Raw genomic sequence first — 13,353 nt, 5'->3', positions numbered from 1 at the left:
CCCCCTGCTTGTGTTCCCTCTCTCGCTAGCTGTCTCTATCTCTGTTGAATAAATAAATAAAATCTTTAAAAAAAAAAAAAGAAAAAGAAAAGAAAGGAAAGAGAAGGTGAGGGGAAAGTAGGTAGAAGAAGAGAAGAAGAGGAGAGGAGAGAAGAAAACGGAAAGGAGGAGTAGGAAGAACAGTGCAGAGGAGGGAGGGGTAGCTGAAGAATAGGGAGGGGCAGGTAAAGTAGGAACAGAGGAAAGGGGAAGAAAGAGCAGGGGGGAGGTGGGGAGAGTGAACAGCCCCGTGGAAATTTACCCTTTCAGTCAGATGGCATATACACCCCTATCATAAACAGATATGGAGAGGAAAAGGGAATGCATTCCTGTTGAATATGCCAAAGGATGGTCATATATATTCCTCTGCTCACAGATACAATCCTGCAAGCATCAGGCAGAGCACAAAACAAAAAACAAAACAAAACAATATCCTCTGCAAAAGAACGACGTTCTGTTATCAACAATAGCATTTCTGCAACACTAAAGGCCAGAAGACAACATGACAATCTCTAGATATTTTTGAACAAAATAATTTGGGACTCAAGAATTTTGGGGGGACTCTGGGTAAGATATAGTTTTCTTCTACATTTTGGTATTTGCCAATTTTTCATATCAAGCATATATTTATGATGAAAGCTTTATAATAAGAGGAAAGGAAGTTGGGGCAAACTATTCAGTGCATATTCAACTGAAGTCACTGTTTGGCAGGATCTAGTCTGAAGGAACCCATTCAAATGATATTAGTCAGCAGAGCATAAATATTGGGTGCATTAAAGATATATATATATATATATATATATTTAGGATTGATTACTCTTAGAGAAAATTCAAGAATCAAATTAAAGATTAAGCCATAAACCTTTGCCTTTCAATCCCTGGGATGACTTGGACCAAAGTCAACTACTAATGACAGATGAGTAGACATATTTTGCCTTCCACATCTTGATTTTTATTGAATGTGTCTATCGTGTAAGTAGAATCATTGTGGAGCACATCAGGTGCACAGAAGTATTTTGCCTTCCACATTTTTACTTCTACTGAGTGTGTCCATATATGTACCATAATGCCAAGTATGAGGCAGAATTAAAAGGTGAATAGATAAATTCCTATGATCAAAATATATAAAATCTGAAGAACCGTATTAAACAACTACTTTTAGATTTAATAAACTGCTGAAATCACTCCAGCTTTCCAACTCAAGACGAAATGGATTTGCAACATCTCTCAAGAGTACTGATAGTAAATTAGAGTTGGTGTTTCATACACATACAAATTACATTGCTTCTCAAATGTTGGCTTTAATAAACTTTCATTGCTCCTCTGGGAAACAAAGCATATGCAAGAATTCCTATTTAGTCCTTAAACATCTTATACTCCTTTTCAACCAAGAATGTTTTTAATAGAAACATGGTTATTTATTAGTTTCAGTTAAAATTTTTTTTATTTCAACAAGCTGAAAAACTCTGCAATAAATGTTTCTTGATGTACATCCATGTTAAAGCAATCCTTAAATATTTATTTGGTCTTTTTAGAAAATAGCAATTTAGTCTTTCAAGAGAACAGTCTACTAAGCAGTAGACAATGTGAGAATTGCTCTGGTTCTCACTTTAAAGACTAATTAGATTTTCCCCCAGGTAAACAGTTCCTGTCCATCTCTGAATTGCGGCAGCATCTATACTGAAATAAAATAATTCTGTTAAATGTGGGATTCTCATTGTTGTTGGGACCATTTTCTCAGAAAAAAAATCTATCACAAAATTTAATTTACTATGATGTTGTGGTTTAGCAACTTATCATTAGGAAACCACAAAAACACTTACTAGTTTAGAAATAAGTGTAAAATTCAGATACGATTTTAAGAGAGTAGAAACGCTTTGTGATGAATACGAAGGAGAAATAAGACTCAAGCCTACTGAGTATTATTTAACACTATAAAACATTAACAATGCAACATGAAATTTGTAAATGGCCTTTTATTTTACACTGATCTTTCAATTTCAGAAAGATTTTTCAAGAAAAAGATAACATAACTAAAATGGTTCTGTTCCTATGATTAGATTTAAAATAGATCCTAAAATACTATTTTCTCCATGTTACCCACTCTGAGACAGAAGTGAACCCCCATGCAGCTGCCATATTTCATTGAACCCCAGATGCCCCAATTATGAGGCACACCATTATTTTATGTGCCACTAATAAAGAAACAATAATATCTATGAAAGGATTTAGTGCCACTGGTTTTACGGTACACCTTAGTTTTTAGAGATGTTAAAATATGGGGGGAAAAGTGTTTTAGAATTAATGAAATATGGTATATATTTCAAAGAACAATATCTCAAGTAACTAAAGTCGCTAAGGATGAGCCAGAGGAAGGGATTAAGTATCTTCATTTGGGACAGCTCTGTACGCTGGCAAGTTAGGCAGTAACTTTGGGGATGACACTGAAGGGATCTTAGGAAGAGCCATGATCCTGCAGCATCTCTCCTTTGATTAAAATTACTTTATTTATATTGGAATATCAGTGAAATTGCATAAATAAGAACAAGAATGCTTTTTAAAAATGCAAATGCATAATGCGAAGTGACACAGGCCCACCACTGACATATTTATCAATGCACGTTATCAATATGTGTATTTGTAAAATTCAAGTTCTTAATCACTCACCAGAGGTATGACCAAGGATTGAGAGGAAAAGATACATTCTGTGCTCATAAAAAACTAACAGTCTAGCAAAGGTGACAGACAAGTTGATTAATAAAAGCTAAGTGTGTTTCTTCGTATTAGAACACGTTGGTTAGGTTGGGAAATATGCTATCAGAATCCCCTTACTGTAAGCCAGGTTAGGGTTGGTCAAAAGATGAAACTGCCCCGGATTTTAGAAAGGAGTAAAGGAAGCAGTGGTCACTGTAGTCAGACTCAGTGATGGACAAATGCAGACATGCCCCATGGGTTCCAGCTTGTCTTTGCTCGCTTCCATTCTGAGTCCCAACTGCTAACTGTGTTGACCTAAGAAGGCTCCAAGGTCACTGCCAGGTTCTTGGCTGAGGAGCCGTGGGGTGTAATTATACACAAGCAAAGCTTTTCTTAGACCTCCCAACACATTTCTCCTTTGCAGTTGCACCCCAGCAGCTGGGCAGGCGTGGTTTCACAGACTGAGTTGGTAGTGACACCTCTGATGCCCCAACTTCTCTTCTAGATCCCCAGTTTGCCAGCTCTTCCAAAATTGTGTAAGATCTGATTCCTAAAATACATCCCTTATCCCGTGACACTCATGGTAACCATGCTTCCCTGCGTGATCTTGACACTCGGAGCACAAGGGCTGTAATCAGGGGAGAACAGATTGGTGGACACACATACAGAAGTTAGAGGTCATCCCATCCAGGCTGAGAAGTTTGATAACAGCAGAGGGTTTATATATGGAGACCAAGAGCAAAGGCAGGGCTATCAGACACCCAAAGCTGTGGGAACAACTTGTCGAAGGATGGCTTCCTGAGAGGACATGGCCATTTCTTATGGCTTTGGTGTAGGATCTGAGGCTCAGATTATAGACTGTGGAAGGTAAAGAGGCAGGGGTCGGACCTTATCTTAAAGGGGTTGTCTACTTGCTTCTCGCACTCTGTTTTTGGAAGGCCAGTAAATGGAAAGTTAAAATGCAATGCTTTCTATCCCCTGCCATGAAGTATTTGGGAGAAGGGGTAGAGATTTGTCACAGAGCTTGTAACTGTTGACTTTACAGGAATATATGTAAGAGGCTTTCTACGATTAACTTTTTCAGTAACAGCATGTGGCTTTTTACCATTTGAGACTGCGGGACTGAGAAGGTCTTTCCTTGGCCTTCCCACATGAACAGTAGCTTGTCTGAGTTTGGAAATCTACGGTCTGATTTTTTCTCTCAGGATCCTGGCAGCATCCTCTCATCTTCTCATATCTACAATGGCTAATAAGAGCCTCAGGTCTGATCTTCTTTCCTATGTAGGTAATGTTACTTATTCCTAACTGTGAAACGGACAATTTTCTATTTTTCCAGGGCATTCAGAAATTTCACTAAGATTATTTCCAGACATGGATCTGTTTTCAATCATTTTTTTCTATCATTAAATGATGTTAAGCTCAATACTGAAGATTTAGTTGTGTGCATTTTCAGGGTTTCAGCTTGGGGATATATTCTCCTTCACTCCATTCTCTTTTTAGATTCTTCATATAAGAAGAGTCTATTTCCTGGGACAATTCTCATTCACTTTATTCTTTCATATTTTTTTAATCTTTGAAATTTTCCTCTACTTTCAGAAGAGTGTCTTGAGCTGGTTTGAGTTTGGCTTTTCACTATGTCCAGTCATTGTGTCTGAAACCTTTTTTTTCCCCTCAGAAATCCTTTTGTTTTCAGGTTTCTCCCACTTCGTGGCATCCTGGCCTTATTTACCAGTGTGATTACCTCAGAATCTCAGTGATCCCATTTGTTCCCCTTTTCTTTCAGGTCCCCCTTGTATAATTTTACTGATATCTTTTTTTTTTTTTTTTGTAAATACAGACAAGAATATGGGTAGGGACCTGAATTAAGTAGATTCCTATTTATGGATGGGTTCAATGCTGGTAGCTGATAACTGCAGTGGTGGTCTCCTGGGCTCACAAAGACCTCAGAGCCTGAGTGGGTCGCCTTTCCTTATGGGTGCAAGAGCCAAGAGAAAACTCCTTACAGTGCTCCAGGGAGCTGTGTGATGGGGGGTCCTGGAGCAATCAAACCCCAAAGTGTACTGTCAAAGGAGGCTGGGGGATGTGGTAGGCGGTGAGCTTTCCAGATTTTAGCAAAACAAACAAACAAAGAGATCCAGGTAAATTTGAGTTTTAGAAAATCAATACCTCATTTTTAGTATAAGTAAGTCCCAAATCTTGCATGGGACTTACTTATATTAAAAATTGTTGTGTATCTAAAATTCACATCTCACTGAGTGTCCTGTGTTTCATCTGGCGACTCTAGGTCAGGGGTAAATACTGTATTCAGAAGCTTGATGGGGAGGGAATCTCAAGTCCTTCAGCTTGCTCCCTTCTTTTCGTAGATAGCCCTCTCTTCCAACCCTACTTGTTAGACCTTAAGAAGTTGTCTAGGGGCGCCTGGGTGGCTCAGTCAGTTGGGTGTTCAGCTCTTGGTTTCAGCTCAGGTCATGATCTCAGGGTTGAGATCGAGCCCCGAGTCAGGCTCTGTGGTCAGCAGGGCATCTGCTTGATATTCTTTCCCTCTGCTTCTCCCCCACTCGGGCTCTCTCTCTCAAGTAAATAAATAAATCTTTAAAAAAAAACCTGGACTTATTTAAAAAAAGAAACCTCAGGAAGTTGTGTGTGCAACAGTTATAAGAAGTAGGAAAGGAGATCTTGGAGATGGCAAGAGTGGAGGAAAACCAAGGTACCATTCTATTTGTTTTTTCTCTCCATTCAATGTGTGAGCCTCAGGTTCCACTTGAGGTGCCGTCTGTCCCTGTTTCTATTGGCCTGACTAGGCTCTTTGGGATCTCACTTTAGCAAATTCCCACTTTCTACAGCATGCTGTCTATGCCGAGCAATGGCTGGACACATAAAAGTCAGCTCCCACTCCTGCTGCTCTGGGACCCTGGTGCGGTTCCCAGTCCTCCAATGACATTAGTCATCAAAGCCCTCATTCCAAGCATTCCGAAACTCTCCTTGGCACCCTATCTTGGCTGCTTAAAATCTGAGGTTTGGGATAACCTGTCCATTTCCTTCTCAGGAAGACCCTTTCTTTGCTCTTTGCTTGTTCATAAAAGAAACATAAAGGGGATAATTTATGATGATGTGGTCAATTGAACTTGGTAGTTCTGATTTCAGATGTCCTATAATCTTTTCTCTTTCTGTGGTCTGTGGTCTATAAAATTAAAAGAAACAAAGAACTTCACTGGTCCATTAAAGTTTAAGTCAAGGAAATTGAGCAAGGCAATCAATAAACAATGTGAGCTGGCAGTCTGCATACCTCTGCAGGAGCTCTCTGAACCGGACCACAAACCATTGGGTAGACACAAGAGGATGCTGCTTCCCACGAGGTCAAATCCAGGGTGACATCGGACCCCACAGGCTGCATTGAAGTGGTTGTTACAAGTGTTCTGGATAAAGTAACCGTTTTCAGGAGGCCTCAGGGCAGGACAGTGGACAACTAACATTTACAGAAAGAAAATAAAAAAGCAAAATTAGCCTTTGAAGCAGCCTCCTTTTCTTTGTTTGGTTAAGAGGACATTTTAGACACACGGTTAAATTACCCACATCATTCCTATTTACTGCATTTCAATTTCTAAGTGCATATTTGGAAGAAGTACCCTTACATCTCACTCCTATTAGGTATGTATTTACTTCCAATTAAATTTTTTACACAGACTAAATAGTCTTTTTTAAGCTTTAAAAATGTTTTATTTTGATATCTATGTGGATATGAGATTTTCTAGTTCTTGATCTCCATATGTCATTATTTATTTTCCTTCTTAATTAAGGTGGCTTGAAACAAAGAATAAGTTCAACAAAGTACGTCTGCTACAGATCCCACGCCTCTTGTACATGTTTCAGGCTAATTAAATAGTTTTAACTTTTGATATGAACAGCATTCTCTTTAAATGGATTTAAATACCACCAGAGCCAAAACCAGCTCATTTGCTATCAAATTTGTTGTTAGATTTGTAGCTTTTAGGTTCATATGAGATCTTTTTCTATACTAAATCTTCCTGGTTTCATGGTTCTGTCACTCCTGGGGTCTCAGATCCACTGTGTCTGGAGCAAGATTATAGGTGTGTGCAATGATAAGAAATGCTACTTAATAAAAACAGAGAACTTCTCCTAACGATGATTAGAGAAAGGAACATTAAAGATCACTTACAATGAATTGGATGGAAACACCAGCATCATTCCTTTCAGAGATCAGCTTTTATATTTGCTATTTGCCAAACGTGGGAGACTTACCTTCACAGGTCTGGCCGGATGCCCGATATCCCTCCTTGCAGACACAGTCCTCCGGGGATGTACTCCCAGGTGGAGAGGTGTGATTCTCATCAGGACACGGAAGGCAAGTGCTGATTCCTCCTGGAGAACCTTCTGGTTTGTATGTCCCAGACGGACAGGCTGCGGAAGTTCATTTTACATGAATTGATGATACATGAATTGATAGTTAACAGCATTTTTGAGACTAAGTAGAAAGAAAAAAATCCAAACAATATCCTTTCATAGAAAAAATAGTAAAATTCAAACAAATGGAGATTCTTTTTGTAAGAATGATGTAGTTTTGGGGTTTTTTCCTTCAAATTTTTATTTAAATTCTAGTTAGTTAACATATAGTGTAATATTAGTTTCAGCAGAATTTAGTGATTCATCACTTACATAGAACACCCAGTGCTCATCACAAGTGCCCTCCTTAATGTCCATCACCCATCTAGTCCAGCCCCACCCACCCTCCAGCACCCCTCAGTTTGTTCTCTATAGTTAAAAGTCTCTTATGGTTTGCTTCCCTCTCTCTTTTTTTCCCCTTCCCCTATGTTCATGTTTTGTTTCTTAAATTCCACATATGAGTGAAATCATATGGTATTTGTCTTTCTCTAACTGACTTATTTCACTTAGCATAATACACTCTGGTTCCATCCACATTGTTGCAAATGGCAAGATAGTCTTTTTGATGGCTGAGTAATATTCCACTGTGTGTGTGTGTGTGTGTGTGTGTGTGTGTGTGTGTGTGTGTGTGTGTAGATATCTGTCTATATCTATCTATCTCACATTTTCTTTACCCATTCAAGGAGCGATGTAGCCTCCTAAGTCCCACAATTAGTTACAATTAAAACACAACGAGCATGAGATGTCTGTGCTTATTTGTGGGGAAAAAACAAAACAGCAATGCATGTTAAGGGACTAAGAGGAATCAGTGACACATGACACATAAAAAAAATTCTTAATAAATATTGTTGACTCCGTATTCTCCTGCCCCAACCTGCACAGCACCCCCCCCCCCCACTTCTATGCCCTCTCCCAGCAGAGAAGAACTACACAGGCAAAAAGCACGGAGCCCATTGTTTCTGTTCAAACCACTTGACTAAGGATAGGAGGAAGTGAAAAGTTTGAAGGAAATAATCCAACTGACGGGAAACAGGCCCTTTGAAGAAAAAAGAATTAAGACCCTGCTTTCCCCAGCTCAGAGAAAGACACACACACACACAGAAAGATTAAAAGCAGGATCTAATTGACCTTGCTTCATATCCTCCCTCTGCACTGGCAATGTCACTTTGAATCTGTAACTTCCTCTCTGGAGTTACACATCTGTAAAATAACTCAAAATCGAGAATTCACTAATAAGGAAATTGGTGAAGAGAGGGACTTGCAATGCTCAGCTAATTCAGTGTAGCACTGTCAAGTATGCATTTGAGTATTTTGGGGCGTCTGGGTGACTCAGTCAGTTAAGCGTCTGCCTTCAGCTCAGGTCATGATCCCACGGTCCTGGGATCGAGTCCCGCATCGAGCTCCCAGCTCAGCGGGCAGCCTGCTTCTCCCTCTCCTTTGCGTGCTGCTCCCCCTGCTTGTGCTCACTCTCTGTCAAATAAATAAATAAAATCTTTTAAAAAAGTATGCATTTGAGTTATTTAAAAACAGTAGCAGCCCAGTAATGTGTACTTACATGTTTTATTTTATATAAATTGTCTCATTTAGTCCACATAGTACTAGCAAGTAATATTAATGACGATTAATATTTTTATTAATAAACGCATTAATTTCATTGGTATTATGTCCATGTTAAAGATGAGAAATTGAAGCTTAGAGAGATGTGCCGGCTTGACTGAAGTCACTCAGTAGGTGATAGAGCTAGAATTTTTTTTTAGTACTTAACATTGGTTCACTACATTTTTAAGACAAAAAATTCAAAATTACGTTTACATTTTTTAACTAGCAAGTCAAATGTTTTTAAGTGGTAGCGCACTCCTTCCTCTTCCTGTTGTCAATTTACTTAAGGCCTGTTTCTGGGGAGATAAGGTTTGGCTTATTTATTTTTTATTTATTTTTATTTTTTGGTCTGGCTTATTTTTTTTAAGAATGTTTTTTAAGGTTTACAACAAAATTGAGAGGAAGTGGAGAGCTAGAATTTAAAGCAAATAGTTATATGGCATTTATATGTACCAGGGACTGTTCTACATATTTTATAAATATTACCTTTTTAATCTCCTTAAAAACCTATGACATATCTAATATTATTAATCTCATTTTATAGAGGAGAAAAATAAGGCAGTAAGTAAGAGACGAAATAACTTGCCAAAGTTATACAATGAGTAAGTGGCAGAGCTGGGATTTGAATCTAGATAATTTGTATTCAGAGTCCATGTTCTTTACCACTACATGTGCTGTGTCTCAAAAACCACCCAGGTGTCTTGGATGCTAAAATCCTTGTACTAACCACCATAATAGGCTAAAAATAAAAAAGACAGATTCATAATATAATATAATTATTAGGAAAAAATAACCACGCTTCTGAAATTCTTGATTATACTTAAAAAATGAAGGTAACATGCTCTCATATTTAGTAGAAAATTCTAGAACTGGCTCGATCTGTGACAGTGTTTAAGAATGAGAAAAACAGGGGCACATAGGTGGCTCAGTCGGTTAAGCATCTGCCTTCAGCTCAGGTCATGTCCCAGGGTCCTGGGATGAGTCCTGCATCAGGCAACCTGCTCAGCAGAGAGCCTGCTCCTCCCTCTCCTTCTGCTGCTTCCCCTCCTTGGGCTCTCTCACTCTCTCTGTTAGGTAAATAAATAAAATCTTTAAAAAAAAAAAAAAGGATGAGAAAAACACTATAAAAGTATTTATAATGATATGTGACTCACGAAAAATACTTCAGCAGAAAGAGAACACTGCATCAAAGCATCGCAGTATTAAATACTGAGTTACTATTGAATTATTCATATTATTTGGGTATTTCTTTCTAGCAAAAGTTCAGTAAATATTTGCACAGATCCTCAAGAAGACCCAGGACAATGTGGTCTCCTTTAAACAGAAGTCAGCAGCTGTAGGAGAAAACGATTAAGATTAACACACACATGGAGAAGAAAATACAAATTGTAACAGCAAAATTAAACTTGTCCTTTGGGACAGTAAAAAGAAGCCATAAAATTCCAGAACAGAACTGAACAGACCTAGGAAAAGTACTAGTTGTGATATGAACATAAGAATATACCTGAAGATTTGGTGGGGAAAAAACTCATCAAGTTTCAGGCAAAATTAATAAAAAGTGATTGATGCACCCAGGATAAAGGAAAAGCAATCATCTAGGAAAGAAAAGAAAATATTTATAAATGGGAAAATCAAAGTGATATTTCATTTCTCCTGCGCAAAAACAAATGGCAGGAGAAAGAATGGAAGTAAGATATATAGCTACGTAGATAAAATATTATGAGTCCCAAATTATCTATCTGGGCAAGCTACTGGTGAATATGAGGAAGAGAAAGCCATTCAAGGATATGCATGGCTTCTGGAAATAAAGATGCATTTCACTGATTGAAAAGAAATCAAAATTAAAAACTCAACTCTGGGAAGAAATGGTATTTAATAACCTGCCTGAGATAAGAAACTAGTAGAACACACGGTATATATCGCTACATATCTTGCTAAAATTGCAAAAATGAAAACAAATACCAAATAAGGCTCCTTCTTAAAAAGCAAGACATATGATTGAAAGAAGAAAATAACCTTTGCAAAATATAAAGAATAGGGAGATGAATGGGAAGATGAACAAGGGAGAGTTCTCATTTCTTTTTATATACATCAGTATGATAAAGCTGAAAGAATAACTGAGGATCACATTTGTACATAAAAAAATACAACTAACTATGAATAGAAAAAGAATGCATAACCTACAAATCAGTGGAAGAGAAAAAAAACCCAAAGAACAAAGACAGAAAAACAGTAAGGAAATAAAAGAAATAGCAGAAAGAATGAAAAACAAAACAGCATGAAGTGGGGTACCTGGGTGGCTCAGTCAGTTAAATGGCTGCCTTCAACTCGGGTCATGATCCCACGATCCTGGGTTCAAGCCCTGAGTAGGGTTCCCTGCTTAGTGGGGAGTCTGCTTCTCCCTCTCCCTCTGCCCCTTCCTCCACTCATGCATTCTCTCTCTCAAATAAATAAATAACATCTTAAAAAAAACCCAACAGCATAAACTAACATAATAGAAGAAAACTCAAACATATCATCTATAATAAACAATATTCATGGGTTAATTTAATCCTATTGATAAGATACACACCGAAAATAAGCCAGACTCACAGGTTAAAAATAATTGGATGTGCAAAGATATGCTACATATTTCAAAAAATTATATATTACTATCTTGAGAAATAAAAATTAGATACATAAAGAGCTTTTTCCAATGCACGAAAAAGAAATGAATATTCCAATAAAAAAGTTGACAAAGAACAAGAACTAGAAATTTCCTACAGAAAAAACAACAATAACCAATAGTCACAGGATAAACAGTTTAACCTCACTCATGATAAAGAAATGCAAAGTGATGGCTGCTTTTTAATTTGGCAAAATTTTTAAAGGACGTTAATACCACCCATTGCCAGTAAGCATGTGAGCAAACAGGTTCTCTCCTCCTCTGTAGGAAAACCTGAGGGTAGACATCAAAAGCCTCAAAAGGAGCTTTCCTTTTGATAAAGCACTTCGTTTCTAAGAATTTGTCCCAAGTAAAGGCAAGTAAATATGTATGTGTGACTGTTGTTTATCATTACACACTCGGCATTGGCTGTAACACAAACGTCAAGAGATGGGGAGTTTGTTAAATTCTTACGACACATCTATCCAGTGGAATACTAGCCATAAAAATACAATTCTTGACATGGAAGATCATCCAAATTACGTAGTTGAATGTAAAAAAAAAAAAAAGGATATTTCAAACACCGTTTGTATTATGTGATCCTTTCTGGCTAAGAAATACATAAACATGACTTCAGGGAAATGATCTTTAAGGTTACGTATACATGGTATGTATTCATGGTAGAATTATGAGACTTTCAGGTTCACTTTTGTTGATCTACATTTTCTAGTTTTGCTACGCTGAATACGTATCACTTGTGCAAAAACAACTAAAAGTAAATTAAAATTATATGTAAAAGAAAGTCATTGTCTCAAATGCTATATTTCATTTCGTGGTTACTGGTTCTCTGATTCCTCCTTCTCCCTCTATCTTCTACAATATCCAAGAGAAAACTCTGTTGTTTGGATTTTACTCCTCAAAAATTCTCTGCATTTCCCCCTTCCTCCATCAGCATTGCCCTGTCTTAGACCTGGACTTACCATCCAGATTTTTTTTTTATCATTATGTTCAGTTAGCCACTGTATAGTACATCATTAGTTTCTGATGTAGTGCTCAATGACTCATTAGTTACGTGTAACACCCAGTGCCAGATTTTTACAAAGCCCCTTACGGGTCCCTCAACCTCCATCTCTACTCTTCATTCCACCATGAATGTTGCTGCCTGAACATCTTCCTAAAATACAAATCTGATCAAATAACTTTCTATTTAAAAACGGCACCAACAGCATGAGGCCCTCTCTCTTCACTCTGACATATAAGGATATCTTTAATCTGTCTGCAACCTTCCTGTATATCTGCTATAAGGGACCAGTGAATTCCATACCCTGATCAGAACCTGCTTCGGAATCAAGGAGAGCCTAGTTTTGCCCTACACCCCTCTCCCCCATCTCAATTTGTTGGACTTGGGAGCTTGAACGACTACTTCGTTTCTCTGAGACTTGGTGTCTTTGTGTGTAATTTCAGTAGTACCTCCCTTACAAAGTTTGTTGTTCGGATTAACTGAAATAATGTGAGTAAAGCAACAGTATCTGGCGTGTAGTCAGCGTTCAGTAAATTACAGAATAAGGTCCCCAGCTCTTAACTTTCTCGACAATAAAAGACAGAATTCTACTTCCTTCCTAGATGTGTTGTGCCTGGTCAATGCTCTGGGGCTTGGTAAATATTACCTCTCTTTTATCTTCCACTTACCTTCTTTCTTTGCAAATGCTTTCCTTTGTCTGAGTGAACCTCCAGCATCCTTCAAGACTAACTCATTCTTCAAAGCTCCTCCAACTTTTTCAGAATTTGGTGGCTTCATTTCTGAGCCCCCAGAGTACATGACCCTTACCTCTGCTCTGGCACATGTCACACTGTATGTAACACATGCACCTGTCTCTCTCTCTCTCTCAGTGGGCAACATGCTCTTGTGTGTTCAGAGAGTCTTCCAACCATCTGACCTAGTCATTAGCCATCCCATTTCCTGACCAACAGCCCCT

At 38.1% G+C, this 13,353-nt stretch overlaps 1 protein-coding gene across 2 annotated transcripts in view; it reads right to left on the bottom strand.

Annotated features, from left to right (window-relative positions):
* The window catches only part of SVEP1 (sushi, von Willebrand factor type A, EGF and pentraxin domain containing 1), a 192,962-nt gene that overhangs the window by 127,690 nt on the left and 51,919 nt on the right, over positions 1-13,353 (bottom strand). For both annotated transcript variants that reach the window (XM_045814774.2, XM_087869486.1), the window contains exons 4-5: positions 6,994-7,152; positions 6,020-6,199 (exon numbers count right to left, since the gene is read on the bottom strand). In XM_045814774.2, coding sequence (XP_045670730.2) covers positions 6,020-6,199; positions 6,994-7,152 — 339 coding nt within the window. The remainder of the gene's footprint in view (positions 1-6,019; positions 6,200-6,993; positions 7,153-13,353) is intronic.

The sequence above is a fragment of the Ursus americanus genome, chromosome 18, assembly GCF_024610735.1.
Source record: "Ursus americanus isolate L20-20 chromosome 18, mUrsAme1.1.p, whole genome shotgun sequence".
Lineage (NCBI taxonomy): Eukaryota > Metazoa > Chordata > Mammalia > Carnivora > Ursidae > Ursus > Ursus americanus.
This window is presented reverse-complemented; position numbering and strand designations above follow the sequence as displayed.